The following is a 27,416-nucleotide window of genomic DNA, read 5'->3' as shown; positions in this document are numbered from 1 at the left end:
CAACACAGAGACAGAGAAGCCACTGTGATGAGAAGCCCGTGCACTGCAACAAAGAGTAGCCCCCACTCGCTGCAACTGGAGAAAGCCCGCATGCAGCAATGAAGACCCAATGCAGCCAAAAATAGATAAATAAATTTATTTAAAAAAAAAAAAAGAACCTATGGTAGATAGGTAAAGATAAAGAGAAGGGAATTAAAGCATACCACTATGGAAAGTCATCAGTTTAAAAGGAAGACATTAAGAGAGGAAGAAATGAACAAAGTAAGTACAAAACAGCAAGAAAACAATTAACAAAAGTGGCAATAGTAAGTTGCTAACTATCAATAATTATTTTAAATGTAAATGGCTCCAAGTGAAGGTATGGAAACGGATATTCCATGCAAATAGAAAACAAAATAGAGCAGAAGTAGCTATACTTATATCTGGAAAAAAAATAGACTTTAAGTCTAAACTGTAACAAAAAACAAAGAAGGTCATCATATGGTGATAAAGGGATCAATTCATTAAGAGGATATGATAATTTTAAATACATATACACCCAACATCCGAGCATCTAAATACATTAAGCAAATACTAACAGATCTGAAGGGAATAATATAGACAATAGTACAATAATAGTAGGGAACTTCAATACCACACTTTCTACAATGGATAGATTATCCAGGCAGAAAATCAATAAGGAAACATTGGACTGGATTATACTTTATATCAGATGGACCTAACAGACATATACAGAACATTCCATGCAACGGCAGGAAAATACCTATTCCTCTCAAGTGCACATAGAACATTCTCTAGGATAGGTCATATGTTAGGTCACAGAACAAGTCTTAGTGAATTTTAAAAGAGTGAAATCATACTAAGTATCTTTTATGACCACAGTGGTGTGAAATTAGAAATCAGTAACAGAAGGAAAATTGGAAAATTCACAAATGTGTGGAAACTAAACAACACATTCCTGTATAACTAATGGATCAAAGAGGAAATCAAAGAGAATCAAAAGTTATCTTGAAACAAACAAAAATGGACACACAGAATAACAAAATTTATGGGATGCAGCAAAAGCAGTGCTGAGGCACATTTACAGCAATAAATGCATACATTAAAAAAAACCCTCAAATAAACAACCTAACTTTACAGCTTAAGGAACTAGAAAATGAACAACAAACTAACCCCAAAGTTAGGATAACAAAAATCAGAGCAGAAATAAATGAAATAGATAATAGAAAAGCAATAGAAAAGATCAACAAAACTAACAGTTGGTTTTTTAAAATGATTTTAAAAATTGACAAACCTTTAGACTTACCAAGAAAAAAAGAGAGAGGACTCAAATAAATAAAATTATAAATGAAAGAGGAGACATTATAGCTGATACCACACAAATACAAACCATCACAAGAGACTACTATGAACAATTATATGCCAACAAATTGGACAACCTATAAGAAATGAGTAAGTTCCTAGAAGCATACAACCTACCAAGACTAAATCATGAAAAAAATAGAAAATCTGAACATACCAATAATAAGAAGATTGGATCAGTAAACCAAAACCTCTCCAAAAAGAAAAGCCCAGTCCCAGATGGTTTCACTGGTGAATTCTTCCAAACATTTAAAGAAGAATTAACACCAGTTCTCAAACTCATCCAAAAAATTGAAAGCCCGCCCTCCCTCCCCACCCAAAAACTGGTGTCTGAGAGACATTACCTGTCATAGCTGTCTTTTCACAAGGTCCCACCTCCCAGACTCACCATGGGACTTGGGGTAAGTGACAATCCCACTTTCTGGTCATCTGTTTCTCTTTTTTATTTTTTTTGGCTGCGTCAGGTCTTAGTTGTGGCATGTGGGCTCTTCATTGAGATGCGTGGGCTTTTCTCTAGTTGTAGCACATGGGCTTCTCTCTAGTTGTGGCACGTGGGTTCCAGAGCACTTGGGCTCTGCAGTTTGTGGCACACGGGCTCTCTAGGTGTGGCGTGCAGGCTCAGTAGTTGCGGCACTTGTGGCGCGTGGGCTTAGTTGTCCCGCAGCATGTAGGATCTTAGTTCCCTGACCAGGGACTCGTCATTTGTATCTGAATATCTGATTTACTGATTTAGGGAATCTATCACTCCTAAACTCATTTTATGCAGCCACTACCCTGATACCAAAGCTAGATAAGGATACTGCAAGAAAAGAAAACTATAGGCCAATAACCCTGATGAACATAGATACAATAATCCTCAGCAAAATACTAGCAAACCAATTTCAACAGCACATTAAAAAGATCATACACCATGAGCAAGTGGGATTTATCCCTGGGAGCGAGGGTGGTTCAACATATGCAAATCAATGAATGTGATACACCACATTAATGAAATAAAAGATAAAAATCATTGTCTTTTCAATAGATGCATAAAAAGCAGCAGACAAAATTCAACATTCTTTCATCATAAAAACTCTCAACCAAATTGGGTATAGAAGGAACATACTTCAACATAATAGAAGCCATATATGACAAACCCACAGCTAACATCATTCATACTCAACAGTAAGAAGCTGAAAGATTTCCCTCTAAGATGAGAAACAAGACAAGGGTTTCTTAACATGATCCTGTACTTGTATGTAAAAAATCCTAAAGACTCCACCAAAAAAAAAAAATGGCTAGTAATAATAAATGAATTCAGTAAACTTTCAGGATAAAAACTAAGATCTATATACCAAAACCAGTAAGATCTGATGAAACAAATTGAAGAAGACACAAATAAATGGAAAGCTATTCCACATTCATGTATCAGAAGAGTTAATATTGGTAAAACATCCACACTATTCAAAGTCACTGATAGGTTCAATGCAATCCCTCTCAGAATTCCAATGGCACTTTTCACAGAAATAGAAAAAAAATCCTAAAATTCAGTGGGATTACCAAAGACCCTGAATAGCCATAGCAATCTTGAGCAAGAACAAAGCTGGAGGCTTCACACATCCTGAGTTCAAATATTACAAAGCTGTAGTAATCAAGAGTATGGCATTGGCATAAAAACAGACACATAGACCAATGGAACAGAATTGAGAGCCCACAAATAAACCCTCACATATATTGTCAACTAATATTTGACAAGGGAGTCAAGAACACTCAATGTGCTAACAATAATCTCTTTGATAAATGGTGTTGGGAAAACTGGACATTCATTCATATGCAAAAGAAAGAAACTGGACCCCTACCTTATACCACTCACAAAAATTAACTGGAAATGTATTAAGAACTTAAATGTAAGAATTGAAACTATAAAACTCTTAGAAGAAAACAAAGAAAAAAAGCTCCTTGACTTTGGTCTTTACAATTAATTTTCTGGATATGACAACAAAAGAAAAAGCAAAAAAGGCAAAAATAAGCAAGTGCAGGGGCTTCCCTGGTGGCACAGTCGTTAAGAATCCACCTGCCAATGCAGGGGATACAGGTTCGAGCCCTGGTCCGGGACGATTCCACATGCTGTGGAGCAACTGGGCCCATGCACCACAACTGCTGAGCCTGTGCTCTGGAGCCCGCGAGCCACAACTGCTGAGGCCCGCATGCCTGGAGCCCACTCTCCACAACAGGGGAGGCCACCACGGTGAGAGGCCCGTGCACCGCAACAGAGAGTAGCCCCTGCTCGCCGCAACTGGAGAAGGTCCGCGTGCAGCAACCAAGACCCAACGCAGCCAAAAATTAAAAATAATAAATAAATTTATTAAAAAATAAAAGCAAGTGCAATGACGTCAAACTAAAAACTTTTGCACAGCCAAAGAATCAACAAAGTGAAAAGGCAACCTATGAAATACAAGAAAATATTTGCAAACCATGTATCTGATAAGGGGTTAATATCCAAAATATATATGGAGCTCATACAATTCAATAGCAATAAATAAGTGAATAAATTAACTCAATTTAAAAATAGGAAAAGGGGGGCTTCCCTGGTGGCACAGTGGTTGGGAGTCCACCTGCCGATGCAGGGGACGCAGGTTCGTGCCCTGGTTCAGGAGGATCCCACATGCTGCAGAGCGGCTGGGCCCGTGAGCTGTGGCTGCTGGGCCTGCGCGTCCGGAGCCTGTGCTCCGCAGCGGGGGAGCCCACAGCAGTGAGAGGCCCGCATACCACAAAAAAAAAAAAAAAAAAAAAAGGAAAAGGACCAGAATAGATATTTTTCTAAAGAAGACATACAAATCGCCAACAGGTACATGGGAAGGTTCTCAACATCACTAATTATCAGGGAAATGCAAAGCAAAACCACACCGAGATATCACTTCACATGTGCTAAAACAGCTTGCATCAAAAAGACAAGAGATAACAAATTAGTGAGGATATGGAGAAAGTGATCTATTTGCACTGTTGATGGGAATGTAAATTGATGCAGCTGCTATGGAAAACAGTATGGAGGTTCCTCAAGAAAGTAAAAGTAGAACTACCATGTGATCCAGTAATCCCACTTCTGGGTATATATCCAAAGAAAACAAAATCACTATCTTGGAGAGGTATCTGCACTCTCATGTTCATTGCAGCACTATTTACAATAGCCAAGACAAGGAAACCACCTCAGCGTCCAGTGATAGATGAATCGACAAAGAAAATGTGGTATATACATACAACAGAACATTATTCAGCCATAAAAAAGAAGGTTCAACATGGGTGAAACTTGAGAGCATTATGCTAAGACAGAGAAAGATAAATACAATATGATCTCACTTATATGTGAAATCTAAAAACATTGAACTCTCTATATGAGATGATGGATGTTAACTAAACCTATTGTGGTAATCATTTCACAATATATGTAAGTCAGACTATCATGCTCTCCACCTTAAACTGATACAGTGAGGTTTGTCAGTTATTTACAATAAAACTGGGAAAAAAATTGTTGAACTCATAGAAACAGTAGATTGATGGTTAACAGGGCCTGGGAGATAGAGGAGATGGAATGATGTTGATCAAAAGGTACAAGCTTCCAGTTATAGGATGAATAAGTTCTGGGGATCTGATATACAGCATGATTACTACAGCTAACAATACTGTATTGTATACTCAAAATTTGCTATGAGAGTAAATCTTAAATGTTCTCATCATAACAACAAAAATGGTAGTTATGGGAGGTGAAGGATATATTATTGTGGTAAATCGTCACATTGCCTTAAACTTATACAATGTTATATGCCGACTGTATCTCAATAAAGTTTGGAAAAAGTAAATAGGAGAATTCAGTCTCCATTGGAGTATCTAGTTTGAGGATTCTATACCTGTATAATCCACATATTCTCAAATGTAAATAAGTTTGCATGTTTACGTATAAATCAGTTTAGTTACTTAAATGTTTTCCTTAATTTAAAAATTTTCTTGTGGGAATGCTGATAATTTTAGTTTGGAAAGATTTTAATAGAGTATGACTCACTTAAATAGCTTTTATCTTATATAGCAGCTCTAAACACTTTCTCACAACCTCCTTATCCAGTATACTGTTGGACAGGCTATAACTTCCTAAGAATTTTTTTTTAAGTATTCCACATGGACTCATTTGGAACTCTCTCCTTTTAGTAATGTTAAATAATGAATACCTAATATTTCTCATTCTTTAGAGGATGCATTAAAATCTTTTTTATTACTGTTCCATGGATAAAATCTTTCAGTGTTTTAAATTTATTATAAAAATGCTAAATTAAAATGGCAACTACCTTATTTGTAGATACACAGAAATCTTGGTTTTTTCTTTATATATCTGTAAAATAACATGGCTAAATTGTTCATTTTTCTTCATTAACAACAGTGTTCCAAATATAGCAATTTGTTCTAATAGAAAAGTAATTCATTATAGAATACTGGCAAGTAGAAAAACAGTATGAAAAAGAAAATTTAAACCACCTACCTATTATTCCACCACCCAGAGAGAACTATCTTCCCAATATTGCATTTCCTTATGGTAGCACAGGCATAACTCTGTACCTGTGTACCATTCAACACAGTTTTATACATATGTTAGATGATGAGGGGACAAATCCAGAGTTAAATAACTACTGCCCCGTAGTGTGTATTGTTTAGAAGTCCATTTTATCTCCTTTATTTTTTTAACCTTCACTGATTCTGTAAGGAACATCTTTTTTCCTCACGGGTTTTAAACATGAAACCACAGCTTCACAGAAGTATAGTTACAACATTCGCAGTTGCAACATTAGCAAATCACAGAGCCCAGACTCATACTCAATTCTCCCGGCATCTCAAACCCCAGCGTTCTTCCCTCAGCAATCCAGCTACCTCATGCATTTGGATTCCTGCTACGACTTGTCCTTTTGACTAAATTAAAAATCATTCTAAAAGTTTGCCTTAAAACACCCTCAGAGTGTTACTAAATTAAGGCAAAATCTCAAGTATAAATTTTCAAGCAATTAGTTTTGGTTTTGCCAGAGCAGAACACCCCTCAGATGATGCCGAATAAAAACTATTTACACACTACCATAGTGCGTTTCTTGTAAAAACGCTGGGTCTGTAGCAGTGATTTGCTAATCAGATTCAGAATTTGATTTGAAATGCCTCCGGCAGGCAGCCAATCCAGTTATGAAAGAACAGAAGCAAAAAAACCAGAGCCCTGGTGAGTCTCCTCCAGAAGCTAGCTGGGTCCTTTGCTCTCGTTAGCAAACTGGTTCCATAGGAAATCACTGTAATTGCTCCTAAAATAAAATATCATAGTTAATTTTTTCAATAAATTATTGGACTGTACTAGACACAAAACATGTACATTTTGGAATCTAGAGTTATAAAATATTCTGACATGTTTTAATATAAACAGGAACATTTCCAATGATTGCTTGGATCGAAAATGTTTTTCCACTTGACATTTGTTTATACTTCCTAGGAAAGAAACTCTATTTATGGATAACGGAATAACACAAATAAACATCAGAGAGAGCTGAAAAATCAGCTTTGATTATGCATGAAAATCTACAATGTCATTGTGTACTCTTATGCTGTATTCTGATTGCCTGTTTATTTTTACAGAACTGCCGGCGAGCCTATGGAAGAGGAGCCAGCCTTGTGAAGCGCCAAGTCCTCCCCAGCCTTCCCCACCCCCGATATTTCCTGTGTGTGACATCATTGCATATCCCCCCGCCACCCCAGCACCCTCAGACATGTCTTGTCTGCTGCCTGGGTGGCACAGATTCCATGGAACATAAACACTGGGCACAAAATTCTGAACAGCAGCTTCACTTGTTCTTTGGATGGACTTGAAAGGGCATTAAAGATTCCTTAAAAGTAACCGCTATGATTCTAAAGTTACAGTAAACCACGATTGGAAGAAACTGCTTCCAGAGTGCTTTTAATATGCTGGGTGACCCACTCCCAGGCCCAAAGTATGAACTAGAAACATCCAGTACAGCGTTAGATACTGTTAATTACAGATGGTATGACAGCCAGCGAAATTTTGGGCAAAACCTGAGAAATCTCATTCCTGACATTCTGATCAGTTTTTTTATTGGGAACTTTTTTGTCACACAGTCGTAAATTGTTTACAGGATTTGCTTTCAGCTATGAAAGGATAGCAATTCCCGACAGATCACGGGGGTTTTTTTTGTTTTGTTTTGTTTGTTTTTGGCCTTTGTTTTAACATATGGTTCAACTCTTGCTAGGAAGAGTCCAAGATGGAGGAACGAGGATGAGGCTTTTTTCAGTGGAATAAACCACAGTGTATCTCAAAGTCCAATGCCAAAGCAACCTCACACATTTTATGTAATGGTGCAATATTTTATATCACATTTTTTGAGAAAAATTACCCTGTTTCCCTAACATCCCTCTCTGTGTTCTCACACACAGGAGATTTGCAGTTGATTTAGGATGAAGTCTCCTTCCTCCCTCATACATCCCTTGCTCTGGTGACAGTAGCTCTGAGCATATGTTCCACGGAGGATTTTCAGTGTCTTTGAAAAGTGCATAACTTTTCAAAGGCCATCTTAATTTGTTCCAAATCTATCAAGAACTTATTCTCTCACTTTTATTTTTCTGCTTTCCATCACTTCCTTTCTTCTTGCCTTTCATCCTTCCTTCCTACAAAAAAAGACGAGGATTACCCATAATCTCCCCAATTACTCAGGAGCTTTGAGGACTCAGTTTATTTTCTTGCTTCCCAGGTTAACACAGCTGCTTGGTCTGATGTGTTCTTTTAGCTGTAAAACCACTGAGGGCTTAAGCAATGTTACTGAATTTTCTAGATCTTTGAAATGTGTTAATATGAAGGCATTGCTTATTTGAAGTCACCTTGAATTGAGTTATCCTTGAAGTTGTGCCTTCATGTGAAAAAAACAACACGAACTTAACCTTTACACATGTTGCCTTAGTGTTAAAGGCTAAAAATATAGGACATTTATTTCTGAGATTAAAAGCAACTTACTAAATATAAGTAGGTTATCCCCCTACCTCCCCAAATTCTATTTCAATGTATAACTCAGACACCTAAAGACATTGATGTAGAATACCTCGCAGTATTTAATATCTGACAATGCTTTCAAAAGAGTTGATGTTTCTTTTTATATATTTTCCTAACTCAAAGGATATATTAAAGCCATAAGTGAAGATTGTCATGCTTTTATTCAAAAATCTGAAAGAAACCTTAATTAAAACAAGGTTTTAGGGAAGGCCATGATATGAAAGATATGGGACAATATGGTTTTAGTTAAAGAGGACTCCAACCTGTAAATCAAAGATGAAAGATTTCACTCAAGTAGAATTATATAACTCCCTTTTGTTATACAGTCAGACCATATTTTTCATGCATTTGGTTTTTTTAGGATTACCATTTTAATTTTAAAGACTTTTATTACATATACAAAAATGGCTCAATACTTGGTTTAACATCTTAGAAATTTGAGACACCCTTTGAAATAGGAAATCTGAAATGGAATGTAACTCAGTATTAGTTAAAAAATTACTTTCATTGCATAAGGGTAAGGTCAATCTAGATTCACAATAGTAATGAATTTTTTCCATGACATTTTTAGAGAAATTCATGCCAATCATATTTCCTAGCTCTTGTTGTTTTTGCTGTAATTACTTGAGGAGATTTTACTTAAAGAAACCAAAGGCTTAAAAACAGAAGACAACTCCCACCCTTTAAAAAGGAAAGCTATAACATACGGTAAGTGGAAACATAATTGTGACTTTTTAAAATCAACTTCATAATTACAAATCTCTATTATTCCTCTCAGTCCTCCCAGATAGTTTTTAGATTTTGAATAAGAAAATGAAACAGTATAATGCAAACATACTAATTTACTGAAGTTTCCTGCAGTTATTTTACCACATACTTAGGCATAGCCATCAATCTGATAAAGCCAAATCAGTAGGACATCTCCAAGGTTATTTAGATTTAAAATATGACACATTAATGAGTTAATCACACATCCTTCCAAGTGATATGGTACCCAATTGGTTGCAGTTAGAGTCTTTAGGATACAGAGAGAGACAGATAAACTATGGAGAGGATTAATCACAGCTGAATGTAGTTGTAAGAACAGAATGCCAGCGCTTTTTGATTATATCGTTACAAGATGTAATGTAGCCCTCAGGGACAGAATGGAGGCTTTTGGAGAATATCAACACTTCTTTTGAAATAGAACAGTACTTTTTAAAAGGGTAGTTTCACTTGGTATAGTTTTCTTCACTTATACATTTAATTTTTATTGCTCACAATAGTTCCCTGTAAGAGTCTGTTAGAAAAACTCCTCTTTAGGCATTACCAATAATATATCTCTTTCTGATCCATGCTTTGAAGGATAATCACATAGGCTTTCTCACAATCTCATAATAACTCATATATGAGGAATAAAAATAAAGGTTTTTGAGAAATCTATTACTAAACAATGCCAGGACTTTAATAAGATTTGATAATAAGTCCAAAAAGAAAACGTAAGAAAATTTTCTCAATTATATAGTACAATCTGGGGTTGTATATTAAATTGAAAACCAGACAGTTTTATTAAATAATAAGTAAAATGGACCTCAAATGGTAATAGAGGCTATTTAATCATTGCTTAGTAAATGAGAACATTTTGAGATGAAACATTTTAAAATATTTTAACAAATTTACAACACCAATAGTGGAGATAGAAGTCAGCTTTTGGAGAAAACAGAGATACTTATGAAAAACTATTGTAAATCGCATTTCCATTTTCAATTGTAGGAACTGAAATCTTGCCTTCAGTTTTGACTATAACCCTTTGCAAAATTCTCCCACACCTCTCACTGGCAACATGGTAGATTTAAAAGCAGGACAACATCTCCTCACAGGAACATTTCAGAAACTATAGGGCTGGTCTTGCCCAACAATTCAGTACTGTCCTATTTCCAAAGGTCATTCTCAAAGCTTTGTGGATTTACTAGGTTTCTTTACAAATTCCATATGGAAGTGAAATAAAATGATCAGTGGAAGTTCTCCTGGGAGAAAATTTCTCTCCAATCAGCACTTTTATACTTATTTTTTGTCCTAGCATTTACGTTTAAGACAATTTATTTAAATATTTTTTACTGTCGATCTTTAGAAAGTTTACTCTCACTTTGGCTCAGTGGAAGTATTAAATGCCTAATAACCACAAAAACAAACAAGCCAAAGGTTTCTGTCTTAAAAGTGATTCATTCTGAGCTTGAAATAATCACTCTGTCAAGAGTTGGACATTGTCACTTCTAGCAGCATCTATCTTAACATTCTTTTCCTGCTTCAGGAATGAAATCACTTGACTTAGAAAAGAGAAGAAAAAAAAAAAAGAAAAGAAGATGTAGGAAACAACACACCTGTTCAACCATTCCATAAAGAGGGCATTTTCACCTCCAAAAGAAATGAAAACCAGATGATGTATGCTAAGAAATGAAGGCATTTTATTGTTGTCTTCCAAACTGATCATCAGTATGGTCATGATCATCATCAAATGTGTCTTGTGTTCACAAAGGACACAAGTATATTTTGGTCTCCAGCAGTATTTTGTACTATTCACTGCCTTTTTAATGGAGTATCGTAAGTATTACATCATCTTCATCAACACCCTCACTAAAATATGTAAGTGCCTATGTGTAGCTTCTTTCCTGGTCATATTTACATTGAAAATCATAGCCCTTGCCTCCTACCAACTTGCTTTTACTCCATCAATGCTTCATGAAGCACAGCATGATTGTCATGTGACCAGAGTATAAATTTTTTAGATGAACACGGTATACTCACACAGGGCTGTAGAACTTGATTTCTCCAAATCAACTGCAGTTTGTTGTTTTTTCTATGATACACCTGGCAGGTTTTATGTAATAGTTTATGCAACACCTGAGTCAGTTATTAATATCCTGGAAATAGTTGGGTCAGACAATTGAACCTTAGACTCTTGATCTGGGGCTGCTTCGACCTGACCTCAATGATAGGGTAATAGGGTTGTAACAGGGTTGAAACAATTTCTCAAACCATCTTAATTCTCAAACTGGAACACTTAGTAAATATGTGGTGAATTCACCGTACAGTGCCAATCTTTCTAACCAATAATTTCCTTTCCACCCCTCTCTCCTTATCCAACTGCCAATACAAAATTGCCGTATCTAAACTATCAGAATAATTTCTTAAATCTCTACTTTATGTTTCCTAAGTTGAAGCAACCTTGGCAACTTATTTTCTGAGACATCACTAGGTATGCTTTCTTTGTGCCATTTTATATAAACACTCTAGTAGATACTTTTTATCTTCTTTTTTTATCTCTTTCTTTCAAGAACCACTTGACTTTTTGCTATTCTTATCTTAAAAGATAAATCAGGTTAATGTGTTTTGGTCTACAGTTTTGGACCTGGCATTTGTTTCATTAATACAGAATTTTTTTGTCTCAAATATAGTTTTCCACCGTTCTTGGTACTACCTAATTATCTTGTGCGTTATCACGTAGAAGATTGTATGTAGACTTCTCCTGCCCTCTGGATGATGTTTTATGAGTCAAACCCACAAGCATAAATTCCAACCATAAGAAAAAAATGACAAAAGAGAAATTTTTAAATCAATATAATTTGGAAGTAAGATATTTCCAGACTATTCAAAGAAAACGGAAGTGCTTTTATTTTTCTGTTTGGGCCTTAGGTACATTAGAGCCAAATGTTGCAACATCAAATAAAATAAGGAGGGTCAAATGTGTTGTGGGACATTGTGGCCATGCCCTTTAGGCTTCATTGTGGTGCCCTTTCTTGGAGTTGGCATTTTATGACATTTGATAGAGATCTTGCAACAATATCTGGCTATTGCCTTTACTAAAAATTGAGTAGAAATGGAACAAGTTTTTAAAACATAACAATTAAGAATTCTAAAATCTGAGGAGGAATGGCACTTCCTTACATATGCAAAGATTTGTTTTTAGATTAAAAAATCTGCATATGCTCTTTCTAAATTGTAAGATGCTTAAACTCTTTCTGGGTAAACAGAGCTGGGTTCTATGAAACTGTCCTTTCAGTGGTGACTGGGTATAACAGGCATGTTGTTAAAAGTGAGTGATCATTTTGTAGATTATAGCCTCGGCAGTTTGTGTCATTTGAAAGCAAATATACTGATATTTTTAAGTAAGGTGGGCAGAGCAGGCAGAAAACCAGTATTTATCACTCTTGTGATTAAACACTCTAGACCTGGCTTGTTGATGTGTATGCCAATAATCTGGAGTTTCTGGCTTAGTGTAAAATTAAAATGTTTTTTATATTGTGCTCTGATATCTGTTTCTGTAATAAGATCAGTTTGTTGTCCTCTGTGCACCAGTGGTTTTGCCCTTAATTTTTTTGGCTAGCATTCACCAAAATCTATCATCCAGAGCTGCTGAAAAAAATACGTGTTGCCAAACTTCTTAAAATTGTGCTGCCAGTGATGTTTTCCCAGAGGTGAAAAATAATTATCTAATAAAGGATTAATACCTAATAACAATACCATTGTTGAACATGCTCATGGACTGTTCACCTTCTATCTGATTCCTTTTTTTGTATTTGAAAATATTGAATGGAAAATTCAATGGCGTGTTCCAGATTATTGCTGATGTTGTTAATGTCATGATTCTCCTTAAGAGTGTGAAAGATCTCCTTTTGTCTTGTGTTTTCTACTGAATTAGACTTTCCTCTAGTCCTAGTGTGAATAAAAGCTATTTGAAATAAAAGTGTTCTTATTTTTCTACCTCTTTGGTGCCTACCATTAGACTCTGAATACTAGTTATTTGACAAAATTTGTTGAATAAATATTACTAATTATAAATTACTGTGACACTGTTCCACTTTCAAAAAATTAAAAGGTTACTTGGAAGTAAACTCTCTTTATGGTGATGTGAGAATTCACAAAAGAAGAAAAAGTAAAACAGAATTGCTGTTTTGGACTTCCTGGTGGTCCAGTGGCTAAAACTCTGCACTTACACTGCAGAGGGTGCAGGTTCGGTCCCTGGTCAGGAAAGTGCTGCATGCCACATGTTGTGGCCAAAACAAAAAAACAACAAGTTGCTTTTTGAATGTATGTTTCTGGTCAGGATAACTAATAAGAAGACCTAACACTGATTAAGCACCAACTATGTGCCTGTTACTCTACTGAGTACCAAAATTATATTATCCATCACATGACTTCTACATCACGTATTATTATTCCCATTTACAGATGACAGCATGGAGCAAGGAAGAGGCTAACTCCCTTACTTGCCCATTGTTACAGATAGTAAGAGGATTAAATCCCTATCTGTGTCTATTTAGCTCTACAGTCTGTCCTCTCTGCAAATGGCAAACATGGCATGTCAAAGATGGCATACTAAAAGCATTCTTTTTAAAACTATGACTAACCTTCAGAATAAACCGTGTGCTCATTCTCTGCTAACCTCATGATTTTATTAAATTATCATTTTAAATGGATCTGGTAATTGCGGCTAGGTTTGTACACTAAGTACAAGTTACAAAACAGTTTTTTTTTTCTCCCTATTTCAACATCTTTCTTTAATCTAGCCAAGAACTCTAAGATGTCTTTGGAATACATATTCCAAACACTTTTGAAATCTATTCCAATGACCAATACTTATTTTTGTATTTTATAACCCCCTGCAATGTTTAACAGTCTAAAACGTAACTGTTTCCAATGGACAATGGTTTGGGTTCCTTCTGGGAAAAGACAGTAATATTTTGTCTAACAGAAAGTAAACTTGAGATGGAGTGGGTGAGCAGAGTCGGTTTCAATGGTAAACACCTTTGGTTTAATCAGATTTGTCAAATGGCAAATGTTACTTCATGGTTCTTTGTTTCTTTTAAGTTTTAGTGGTGAAATGATAGCAATTGCAAAAGTGGAGTATAAGCAAAAATAAGAATGAATGTTGTAGCTTTTTTTAAAGTGATTTGTAAATAAAAATAGAAGTCTAAAGAATTTCTTCCTCTACCTAACACTTTTAGAGTTAGGTCAAAATACTTCCAAATATTATAATTACTTCTCAGCTTTGTAATATTAACATCAATATCAATTGCTGTGATTCTCCCAGGTGACCACAAATGGATAATTCCCCACATATCCTAATAAGTACTTTGGAAAAAACTGATGGTTCTTCTTTCAAATGTCATAAGAACAGGAAATAAGATTCAGGGAAAGAGATGAATGAATTCCCTTTTTAAAATCTTTTAAAAACTGGAGATAAATAGAAGAAAGACTGCAGTTACCTTAGATCAAGTAAAATTTAAAGTTCTTAGTGTATCTAGAAAAGCCACTATTTGGGACTTCCCTGGTGGTGCAGTGGTTAAGAATCCGCCTGCCAATGCAGGGGACATGGGTTCAATCCCTGGTCCGGGAAGATCCCACATGCCCCAGAGCAACTAAGCCCATGCGCCACAACTACTGAGCCTGCGCTCTAGAGCCCACGTGCCACAACTACTGAAGCCCACGCACCCTAAAGCCCATGCACCGCAATTACGGAAGCCTGCGTGCTCTAGGGCCCGCGTGCCACAACTACTGAGCCCGCGTGCTGCAGTTACTGAAGCCTGCGTGCCTAGAGCCCGTGCTCCACAACAAGAGATGCCACCGCAATGAGAAGCCCACACACCACAACGAAGAGTAGCCCCTGCTTGCCGCAACTAGAGAAAGCCTGTGTACAGCAATGAAGACCCAACACAGCCAAAAATAAAAATAAAATTTTAAAAAAAGAACTATTAATTCTGTATTGAAAGCTTATATAGTACATTTAAATTTTTACATAGTCCCACATATATATTTTGCTTTTCCCTCAAAAGAATTTTTCCTAAAAATGATTTTAAGACTTAAAATGTGATAAAGTAAATCAATTTAATGATGTAGTAAAAATAATTTTTTATAAATTTATTTATTTTTGGCTGCATTGGGTCGTTGTTGCACATGGGCTTTCTCTAGTTGTGGCAAGCAGGGGCTACTCTTTGTTGCAGTGCACGGGCTTCTCATTGCAGTGGCTTCTCTTGTTGCAAAGCACAGGTTCTAGGCGCGTGGGTTTCAGTAGTTATGGCACGTGGGCTCGGTAGTTGTGGCTCACGGGCTCTAGAGTGTAGGCTCAGTAGTTGTGGCACACGGGCTTAGTTGCTTCACGGAATGTGGGATCTTCCTGGACCAGGGCTCAAACCCATGTCCCCTGCATTGGCAGGTGGATTTTTAACCACTGTGCCACAAGGGAAGTCTGTAAAACTAATTTTAATAATAAATTATATATTTATGAGTTATTCTTAATTGGATGTGAAGACTTTAATGTCCATGTTAAATGTGGTTGTTTCTTTTTAAAATGTATACTTTTAGTACATTATTTTTAATTTTTCTCTTTGCTTAATGTTTGTTTTAGTTGTTTTATCCTTAAAAAATTAATATTTATTAAACACTTACCCTGTGTTCCCATTTAAATCTCAAAATACTCGTGAGGTGAGTAAATTAATAGATGAGGAAATTGAGGCTTAAATACCAGAAAAAAAAAGCCCATCTACTTTACTGCTACCCAAAATATTTTATCCAATGTAGTCAACATTCACTGAATGCCTATTATGTCACATATATTCAGTATTATTCTTGTAATAGCATGGAGAATAGCAAGAAAATGGGTAATATAACTATATAAAAGAAATGAAAAATTCATTAAAGCTCCCCCTTCTATAACTGCAAAAGAAATTTAATCAGAGATTTGAGTTTAGAATAGTACGATACTAAGGCTTTAAAAAAAGTTGTGATCTGTTTTTTTTCTCCATAGAATTATAACATAGAGGCAGACATAGAATACATTCAAGAAATATTTGTTGTCTAAATTATGTATCATATTCACAGGAAGATTTGGGCAAAGATCTATTAAGAGAGTAGATACAATTTAGGGTGTTGTTAATGTCCCTTTCATCCCTAATGTCTACCATCCTTAATGTCAATATTCAATATCTAATGTTGAGAATTAGAAAAATAGAAGATTAGATTTATAGACATCCTAAAAATCCCCTTAGAAATTGCTTTCTAAATTGCAGTCATTTGCATTTCTCTCAGTATTTTTTTTTTTAAAAATCAGTTAATTATAATTTTTGGTACATCAGGCCCCAGATAATCAAGTTCTTCAATAACCACTTCTGGTTTATTTCATTTGCCCTTTAATGAAACGTAATTTTCAACCTCTTTTACTTTTCAAAGCACTAATCTTAATAAGCAGTACTTTCAGTTCTTTCATCAGAACCCAAACCCTGATACACTATAACACCCTCATCAGACAGAATGTATTTATAGGGGAGGGGGTCTCTGTGCCATTAAAACTATTCTGCCATTTTGAAGTTATAATTTCCCCAGTTTAAAATTTGGCCCATACTTAACTAAATGCATTCTAACTTCTTTCTATGGTTACATATATGTCCATCTCTTGCAAGAGACTACTAGGTTCAACCCAGCAATCCGACAGAGCCATAAACACAGATTTGCAGTTGATGAATATTTATGAAAGGATTGTTAGATGCTATGAAATAGTTCCTTCTTGTCACTACTCCTTTAAGCTCAATGGAAAGTGAATGGGAAAGTACATGGAGCCCTATACTATAATCTGTGTTACAAAATCATTGTCCTCTCTGTTGAGAGCAAGTTGAGTCAAGTGTTTAGAGCTTTAAAAAACAAACCTTTAAAAGCAGGCAAATACATAAATCTTATTTACTCTACAAAAATTCAAATTTGGTTGATGTATTTCCAGAGTATTCCCAGAGAAGATAATGCAGAACTGGAAATACACACTTTTAGTTTCCAGACCCACTTCTACAAAGAACTAGCTTGTGACAATGGGTAAATTTCTCATGGTCTTAATTCCTTCATTTTTTCATCCTTTAATGCTTTCAAAGTTAAACATTCTACTTCTGTTCTTTTAGGATAGTTATACATGATGTTTCTATTATTTTAGTGATTACTCATTATTGACTTAAAGTCAATTACCTTAGTCATACATCTCTACTTTCCCTTTTCAGAATACAAGAGCCTTAAATTACATTGATTCCTGATATACCCTGTTTTATCTTATGTCTCATTATTGTCTAGTATTTACTTTCACCTTGTTTGAAACCTTAAACTTATTTAAAACAATTGTTATATATCAGTGATTAATATTTTTCCATTTAAAACAACAATAGTAGTAAGTCAATAATTATTGTTTCATCATGTTTGCCAACTTCTTTGCACAACAATTTTGCTTGCTTGCACCCATTTTCTTTCTTCTTTCAGGCTTGGAGTGATGATCAGCTTCCATTTTCCCTGTCTAAAATGTATTTTGGGGGGCCTTACTCTTAAATGATATGTTGGCTGGGTATAGAATTCTAGGTTGCACTGTGATAGCATCATTTTATTGTATTCCTAACTCTACTTTCACTCTCAAGATGTCTGCAATTGCCTAATTATCATTCCTTTGAAAGTAATCTATTTTTTCTCTCTAGATCTTTTAAGATCTTCTCTGTGAGCACGTATGATCTTTGTGTTTATCCTGCAAGGGACTTAATGAGTTTTCTAAATCTGAAAATGAAATTCTTTCCTCTATTCTGGGTATTCTAGGCTATTTATGATTGGTAATAGCTCCCCCTATCTTCTATTCCCTTCTTCTCTAGTATTTAATACAACTCTTATTAGACACATATTGATAGGCCTCACGCTATACTTTTTCTCCATAAACTTGGTTTTACATTTTCCATTGCATTGTCTTTTTATACTTCCCTCTGCATAATTCCTCAAATCTTTTCAGGCCTAATTTTATGCATTTCTATACTATGAATTTTAACTTTCAAAGACTATGTTATTCATTTTAAAAAGATATATGCACTTCTTTTTCAATATTCCACTATTCTGGTGTCTTATTTTCTTATTACTTACACTTCCTGTTTTACGTTTCAATCATCTTCTACACATTTAGTTTATAGTATCTATCAGAGTTCTCTATGGCCTCAAGTACTTAGGCATTGCTCATATTAGTTTATTTACTCTTCTGAAAAAATTTTGTTGTGAACTCATCTTCAGTAGGCTTTTACCTGTGGGAATTCCATGTTATCTGAACTGAGGACATATCCCTCTTTAGCATTATTATATTTTCTTCTGGCAGGGATCCCAGGGGTTTTTACCACTTAGGACAATTTTTCTGCTTATTTTGCTACTTATGGGTTCTTTGACCATATGACTAACAAGAATATAAATAATAAATCTATGTGCAGGCTTACCACTTCCCAGGAGAAATTTTCTTTCCTCCCGAGTATCCACAAAAAACTACCAGCTTCCTTCTTGTCATTCTGTTGTCAGTGGGCATTTTTTTTTTTTTTTTTTTTGGTCTACCCTACCACTTAGAGGGCAGCCTTTCAAGGATCCTAGGTTAATTGTGAACATGTGTGTACAGGATAGGTTTCACAGTTCCAATTCTCTACCTCAGGAAGTTCCAAATACTCAACTCCTATCTCTATATACGTATTAAAACATAAGCCTTTGGGTTACTTGTACTGGCAACTCCCCACAACCCCATCCCAAGCCAATGGCAGCATTAGCTCTCCCACCTGCTGCTCTTATTTTCTGTGCCTTCTTCATTCCTGGTACTTGGAGGTTTCCTTAGTTTTGGTGAACTTATCCATACATTTAACAGACAATTGCATTTAGCATTTCTTGATCTTTATGACAGCAGTGTTGCAGCTTAACTGGTCCTTCACACTGACAGCATTAGAAGTGGTCTCAGGCTCTTTCTATGAAATGAGAGCATCAGATATCTAATCTGTGTGGTTCCCATTAGCTCTGATACTGTGTAAATTATTTATATGCATGAAATTTATACTTTAGTTTCTGAATCTGCTGGTCATTCCATTGCTTAAGAGAACTCCTCACTCTGGGTAATGAGTAGCTACTACCATTAAGAGTTTTTCACAAACTAAAATGATGAAAGGGTTTGCCAGCTGCTTCAAGAGAGAAAAGAAAGAAGCACATAGGCCATCAGCAGAGATGTGACTACTCTTAATTATTAAACTGCCTCTGACAATGCAGTGCTGGTAGTCCTTTCTTTGGTGTGTATGCTTAATCTCACTGTTGGCTGCAAGTGAAAAGAGGAAGAAATAGTAGTGAGTACCACTTGCCTGAACCTTAGAAATGAGGATAGGGTTACATGGGCAATATTTTCTTTTCTCTCAAAACATGACAGGGAAACAGATACCCATCACATGTCAGAGAGTGAAAGATTTGGGCTAATGCTTGGCAGGAGCATACATAGCTGAGGTTTCATTTCTTTGCTCTCTAGTACATACTGTGGCCATGTTAAAGTTCAGGCTTCACATTCCTTTCTGGTGAAAAAGGGATTTAATGAATATGCTACATGTTCTTCTAGATGCTAAATGACATGCATCTTCCTCTCATTTTGGCTACCATTCTTTGAATACCTTGGATATACTGTTCGTGGGTATCTGTCCAACTAAAAAGTACTTACTGAGAAGGAAGAGGAATCATTGCTGTGGGACAAAAACATTTTCCCTCAAAGAAGAATGTACAAGCACACAAAAAAGATGTGGGATTTTTATGAATCATATCCTGTAATTTTTCACTTTTTTCCAGCTACCTCCTTCTTAGAACAGAATCCAAGAAAACCAAAGAAAACTATTTGTGCTGTGAGCAGAAATTTTGCCAAATTGAATTACATAATTCATCTAGCAGATTTGATGAGTTCCTGGATGCAATTTGCAAATTTGCATTTCACACACAAGGAAATAATGCATTTGTTATATATGAAAAAACACTGTGCTTGTTACAAAACCATATTTTGTAACTGCTCAGGATTGTCCCTGTATATATATATACTTAGGCATGAAACTTGGCTGTTTATCATGTACACTTCAGGATATTTGACAGTGAACATAGTGAACTATGTAATCAAATACGTGAATTACTAGAAATTTATCATTTTTATAAAATTATGATATTAAAATATTCATTAAATATATTGATTAAATATTCATTAAATATATCAACTTTCAAAACACCCAGGTAAACCAATATACTCACTTTAATGTATCATACTTGGATTCACTATATGCTATCCCTTACTTTCCAAAATAAACATTCTAAATTATGAAAAGGACGGTTGATGTCAACAAGATGGTAAACTAGGAAGCTCCAGGCGCTCATTTCCCTACAGAATTATCAAATAAACAACCATACACTGATTAAGATAACTTCACAGGAGCTTTGGAAACTAGCTAAAAATCTACAGCAGCCAAGAAAATGCTCAATCAAGAAAAAGCCACATTCAAGCAAGATGATACGAAATTTCCCAGGGCTTTTACTCACCTTTGCCCCATCCCCTCCACGTCCTTGTAGCAAGGACAGAAGGAAGCGGACTGTCTTAGTTTGCTCAAGCATCCATAAAAAAAAATACCATGGGGACTTCCCTGGTGGCGAAGTGGTTAAGAATCCGCCTGCTGGGCTTCCCTGGTGGCGCAGTGGTTGAGAGTCCGCCTGCCGATGCAGGGGACACGGGTTCGTGCCCTGGTCCGGGAAGATCCCACATGCCGTGGAGCGGCTGGGCCCGTGAGCCATGGCCGCTGAGCCTGCGCATCTGGAGCCTGTGCTCCGCAACGAGAGAGGCCGCCAACAGTGAGAGGCCCGCATACCGCAAAAAAAAAAAAAAAAAAAAAAAGAATCCACCTGCCAATGCAGGAGACATTGGTTCAATCCCTGCTCTGGGAAGATCCCACATGCCACGGAGTGACTAAGCCCTTGTACCACAACTACTGAGCCTGCACTCTAGAACACACGAGCCACAACTACTGAGCCCTCATGCCACAACTATTGAAGCCTGCACGCCTAGAGCCCATGCTCCACACAAGAGAAGCCACCGCAGTAAGAAGCACGCACACCACAACAAAGAGTAGCCCCCACTTGCCACAAACTAGACAAAGCCCGTGTGTAGCAACGAAGACCCAACACAGCCAAAAATAAATTTAAAAAAAAATAGTAATTAAAAAAAAATACCATGGACTGGTTGACTCAAAAAACAGACATTTGTTTCTCATAGTTTTGGAGGCTGGGAACTCTGATATCATATTGTCAGCACGGTTGGGCTTTGGTGAGGGCCCTCTTCCGGATGGCTGCTGTATCCTCACATGGTGGATAGAGGGAGCTCTCGTGTCTCCTCCGTTTCTTATAATGGCACTTTTCATGTTGTGGGCACTCACAATATGACATCATCTAAACCTAATTACCTTCCAAGGGCCCTACCTCCTAATACCATCACAGTAGGGCATTAGGGTTTCAACATTTGAACTGGGTAGGAGGGAATAAACATTCAGTCCATGGCATGGCCCAATTCCCAGTTCCCTCTCTTGGGCTGGAAAGAACAGAGTGAAATTTGCTTGCAAAGTTTAGGCCTGTCTGTGGGATTCCCAAGGAACTGGAATCTATCTTGACAGTGAAATTTGCTTGCAAAGTTAAGGCCTGTCTGTGGGATTCCCAAGGAACTGGAATCTATCTTGCCCGACTTGAACCTTAGTCAGGAAATGGTGGCATAGCTTGGACATCAGACTGGAAGCCACAGAAGTCAGTGGTGGGTACTATGGTGTGTAAAAACTGCAGGTGGATTGCAGACTTGTGGATACGTACAGACAAGAGATTGATCATGGGTAGAGGAATACAATAGAATATCTAAGGTCCCAAGAAGAAATTGATGTGTGACTGGGAAACTAAGCCATTTAAAAACAACCAGGGGTGACTGGCCATCAAGATGGAGTAGAAATGGGCTTCCCTGGTGGTGCAGTGGTTGGGAGTCCGCCTGCCGATGCAGGGGACACAGGTTCGTGCCCCGGTCCGGGAAGGTCCCACATGCCGCGGAGCGGCTGGGCCCGTGAGCCCTGGCTGCTGACCCTGCGCGTCCGGAGCCTGTGCTCCGCAACGGGAGAGGCCACAACAGTGAGAGGCCCGCGTACCGCAAAAAAAAAAAAAAAAAAAAAAAAAAAAAAGATGGAGTAGAAGGATGTGACCTCACACCTTCCTAGAAAAACACAACGAACTGCTGGAAAAGAGTAAAGAAAAAAGAATGAAAAGGAAGACAGTCTAAGAGACCTCTAGGACAACCATTGACAAAAATAACTCTGGAATCCATCAAGAAAGATACCCTACATCCGAAGACAGAGAAGAAGCCACAACAAGATGGTAAAATGGGCGCAATCATGTTAAAATCTAATCCCATATCCTTCGGGTGGGCGACCCACAAATTTGAAAATAATTATACCACAGACGTACACCCACAGGAGTGAAAGTCATGAGCCCCACCTTAGACTTCCCAGCCTGGGGTTCTGGCAATGGGAGGAGGAGCATGCAGACCATATGGCTTTGAAGGCCAGTGGGGTTTGATTGCAAGAATTCCACAGGACAGGGGGAAACAGAAACTCAACTCTTGGAAGGTGCAAACAAAGTCCTGTGCACACCAGGATCCAGGGGGAAAAAGCAGTGACCTCATAAGAGACTGGGCCAGACCTACCTGCTAGAATTGGAGGGTCTCCTGTGGAGGCAGGGGGTGGCTGTGGCTCACTGCGGGGACAAAGACACTGGCAGCGGAAATTCTGGTGAGTACTCATTGGCATGAGCCCTCTTGGAGGCCACAGTTTCCTCCCCAAGACCTAGCCCCACTCAAAAGCCTGTAGGCTCCAGCAATGGGTGCCTCAGGCTAAATAACCAACAGGGTGGAACCACAGCCCCACCTATCAACACACAGGCTGCTTAATGTCTTCCTGAGCACAGCCCCGCCCACCAGAGGGACAAGACCCAGCTCCACCCACCAGAGGGCAGGAACCAGACCATCCCACCAGAAAGCCTGCACAGCCTCATCCACCAGGGAGCAGACAGCAGAAGCAAGAAAAATTAAAATCCTGCAGCCTGCAGAACAGAAACTGCAATCACAGAAAGTTAGACAAAATGAGCCAGCAGGGGAATACATCCCAGATGAAGGAACAAGATAAAACCCCAGAAGAACAACTAAGTGAAGTGGAGATAAGCAATCTACCAGAAAAAGAATTCAGAGTAATGATAGTAAAGATGATCAAAGATCTCAGAAAAAGAATGGAGGCACAGATTGAGAAGATACAAAAGATGTTTAACAAAGACCAAGAAGGACTAAAGAACAAACAGAGATGAACAATACAATAACTGAAATGAAAAATACACTAGAAGGAATCAATAGCAGAGTAACTGAGGCAGAAGAATGGATAAGTGAGTTAAAAGACAGAATGGTGGAAATTATTGCCCTGGAACAGAATAAAGAAAAAAAGAATGAAAGTAAATGAAGACAGTCTAAGAGACCTCTCAGACAATATTAAATGCACCAATATTCACATTACAGGGGTCCTAGAGGGTGAAGAGAGAGAGAGAAAGGGCCTCAGAAAATATTTGAAGAGATAACAGCTGAAAACTTCCCTAACATGGGAAAGGAAACAGTTACCCAAGTCCAGGAAGCACAGACTCTCCCAGGCAGGATAAACCCAAGGAGGAACACACCAAAACACAGTAATCAAATCGACAAAAATTAAAGACAAAGAAAAAATATTACAAACAACAAGAGAAAAGCAACAAATAGCATACAAGGGAACTCCCATAACGTTATCAGCTAATTTCTCAGCAGAAACTGTAGGCCAGAAGGGATTGGCATGACATATTTAAAATGATGAAAGGGAAAAAACTAAAACCAAGAACACTCTACCCATCAAAGCTCTCATTCAGATTTTACAGAGAAATCAAAAGCTTTACAGACAAGCAGATGCTAAAAGAATTAAGTTGCACCAGACCAGCTTTGTAACAAATGCTAAAGGAACATCTCTAAGCAGAAAACAAAAGGCCACTACTAGAAATAAGAAAATTATGAATGGAAAAGCTCACCAGTAAAGGAAACATAAAATAAAGGTGGGAAATCATCTGCACACAAATATGATATCAAAACCCGCAACTGTGAGAAGAGGACAGCACAAATGCAGGATATTGGAAATGCATTTGAAATTAAAAGACCAGCAACTTAAACAATCTTGTTTATATATAGACTGTTATATCGAAACCTCATGGTAACCACAAACTGAAAATCTACAATAGATACACATACAAAAAAGAAAAAGGAATCCAAACACAACACTAAACAAAATTTTCTTTCATAGATGTTCCTTTAGTCATCAAATCACAAGAGAATGAAAGAGGAAGGGAAGAAAAAGAGGCCTACAAAAACAAATCCAAAACAATTAAGAAAATGACAATAGGGGGACTTCCCTGGTGGTCCAGTGGTTAAGACTTTGCCTTCCAATGCAGGGGGTACAGGTTTGATCCCTGGTCGGGGAGCTGGGATCCCACATGTCTCGCAGCCAAAAAATCAAAACATAAACAGAAGCAATATTGTAACAAATTCAAGACGTTAAAGATTGTCCACATCAAAAAAATCTTAAAAAAAAATAAAATGGCAATAAGAACATACATATTGATAATTACCATAAACGTAAACAGATTAAATGTTCCAACCAAAAGATACAGACTGCCTGAATGGATATGAGGAAAAAAAAAAAAAAAAAGCCCAGGTATATGCTGTCTAAAAGAGATTCACTTCAGAGCAAGGAACACATACAGACTGAAACTGAGGAGATGGAAGAAGGTATTCCATGCAAATGAAAATAAAAAGTAAGCTGGAGTAGCAATATTCATGTCAGATGAAATGACTTTAAAATAAAGACTGTTACAAGAGACAAAGAAAGACACTACATAATGATCAAGGGCTCAATCCAAGAAGAACATATAACAATTATAAATATATATGCACCCAACATAAAAGCATCCCAATATATAAGGCAAATACTAATAGCCATAAAAGGAGAAATAGACAGTACTACAACAGTAGCTGGGGACTTTAACACATTATTAACCAGAGACATATTAATACATCTTTTGATACCCAAATGTTATTGGCCAGAGACGTATCAATACATTTTTAGAGTGTGATACAATTAACATCACCGTAAAGTTCTTAGAGCTTAAAATTGATGAAGGGTTCATTATACAACTTATGATTGTCATTATCATTCACATTTTGCTCTGTTACGCTTTTGTTCCAAGCCTGTATGTATTATAAACGTAAAATTTTCAAAAACGACGCATTGCAAAATTTTGAGTAAAAAAGAATTTTTCGGTGAATTTTATGCAGATACTTGCTCTGACTGTCCAAGCAACATATATACTAGTGTCTCAGAAGATTATAGCTCTTCAGAATATAGTTCTGATTCAGATGATGTGAATATTAGACCAATAAAAAGACAAAAAACTTTAGTGATTGATTCTGATATGGAAAGTGAAAATGAAACTCATGGTGCTGGAGAATGCTCCTTTGCTTCTATAGAAGAGTGGACTGAAGACAACACTTCACAAAAATTAGACTTTACAGGTGTGTCAGGTGTGAATTTTTTTTTTTTTTTTTTGGCGGTATGCGGGCCTCTCACTGCTGTGGCCTCTCCTGTTGCTGAGCACAGGCTCCAGATGCGCAGGCTCAGCAGCCATGGCTCACAGGCCTAGCCGCTCCGTGGCATGTGGGATCTTCCCGGACCGGGGCACGAACCTGTGTCCCCTGCATTGGCAGGCGGACTCTCAACCACTGCACCACCAGGGAAGCCCTCAGGTGTGAATATTGAATGTACTAACCCACAGAGTGTTAGTGAAATAACAGAATTAATTTTTTGGCCAGCCAAAATAAAAATCGCAGGCCACAGGCATTAGTTTCTGCAAAGATCCCCTGGTAAATAATGAGTTGACACCCCAATTTCATCAGTGGACAGATCATCCAGACAGAAGATCAATAAGGAAATATAGGCCTTAAATGACACATTAGACCGGATAGACTTAACTGGTATTTATAGAGCATTCCCTCCGAAAGGAACAGAATACACATTCTTCTCAAGTGCACAGGTAACATTCTCCAGGATTGATCACATGCTGGGCCACAAAGCAACCCTCAGTAAATTTAAGAAAACTGAAATCATATCAAGCAACTTTCCCGATCACAATGCCATTAATAAAATTAGAAATAAATTACAAGAAAAAAATGTAAAAAACACAAATATATGCAGGCTAAACAATATCCTACTAAACAACCAATGGATCACTAAAGAAATTAAAGAGCAAATCAAAAAATACCTAAAGACAAATGAAAACAAAAGCACAACAATCCAAAACCTATGGGATGCAGCAAAAGCAGTTCTAAGAGGGAAGTTTATAGCAATACAATCTTACCTCAGGAAACAAGAAAAATCTCAAACAACCTAATCTAATACCTAAAGCAACTAGAGAAAGAACAAACAAAACCCAAAGTTAGCAGAAGGAAATAAATCGTAAAGCTCAGGGCAGAAATAGAAACAAAGAAAACAATAAAAAAAGATCAATGAAACTAAAAACTGGTTCTCTGAAAAAGTAAACAAAATTGATAAAATTTTAGCCAGACTCATCAAGAAAAAAGGGGAGAAGGCTCAAATCAACAGAATTAAAAATGAAAAAGAAGTTACAACGTGCACCACAAAATTACAAAGGATCATAACAGACTACGACAAGAAACTATATGCCAATAAAATGGAAAACCTAGAAGAAATGGACAAATTCTTCGAAAGGTACAGTCTTCCAAGACTGAACCAAAAAGAAATAGAAAACATGAACAAACTCATCACAAGTACTGCAATTGAAACTGTGACTTAAAAACTCCCAACAGGGATTTTCCTGGCAGTCCAGTGGTTAAGACTCTGCACTTTCACTGCAGGGGGGAAGGGGTTCAATCCCTGGTTGGGGAACCAAGATCCTGCATGCTGTGCCACATGGCCAAAAACAAAAACAGCAACAACGAAAAAAACACCCAACGAACAAAAGTCCAGGATCTGATGGCTTCACAAGTGAATTCTATCAAACATTTACAGAAGAGTTAACACCTATTCTT

The 27,416-nt window shown here is 37.1% G+C and overlaps 1 protein-coding gene and 1 long non-coding RNA gene across 4 annotated transcripts in view; one reads left to right on the top strand and one right to left on the bottom strand.

Annotated features, from left to right (window-relative positions):
- HDAC9 (histone deacetylase 9) overlaps positions 1-13,142 on the top strand; it is a 581,469-nt gene extending 568,327 nt beyond the window's left edge. Inside the window, exon 25 of the mRNA XM_067746216.1 lies at positions 6,997-13,142. Within this exon, the coding sequence (XP_067602317.1) occupies positions 6,997-7,036 (40 nt within the window). The 3' untranslated portion in view covers positions 7,037-13,142. The remainder of the gene's footprint in view (positions 1-6,996) is intronic.
- Positions 1-27,416, bottom strand: part of LOC137228990 (uncharacterized) — a 124,840-nt gene that overhangs the window by 23,554 nt on the left and 73,870 nt on the right. The window lies entirely within an intron of this gene.

This window comes from Pseudorca crassidens, chromosome 8 (assembly GCF_039906515.1).
Source record: "Pseudorca crassidens isolate mPseCra1 chromosome 8, mPseCra1.hap1, whole genome shotgun sequence".
NCBI classification, from domain to species: Eukaryota; Metazoa; Chordata; class Mammalia; order Artiodactyla; family Delphinidae; genus Pseudorca; species Pseudorca crassidens.
The sequence above is the reverse complement of the archived record's forward strand: the minus strand, read 5'-3'. Positions and strand labels throughout refer to the sequence as shown.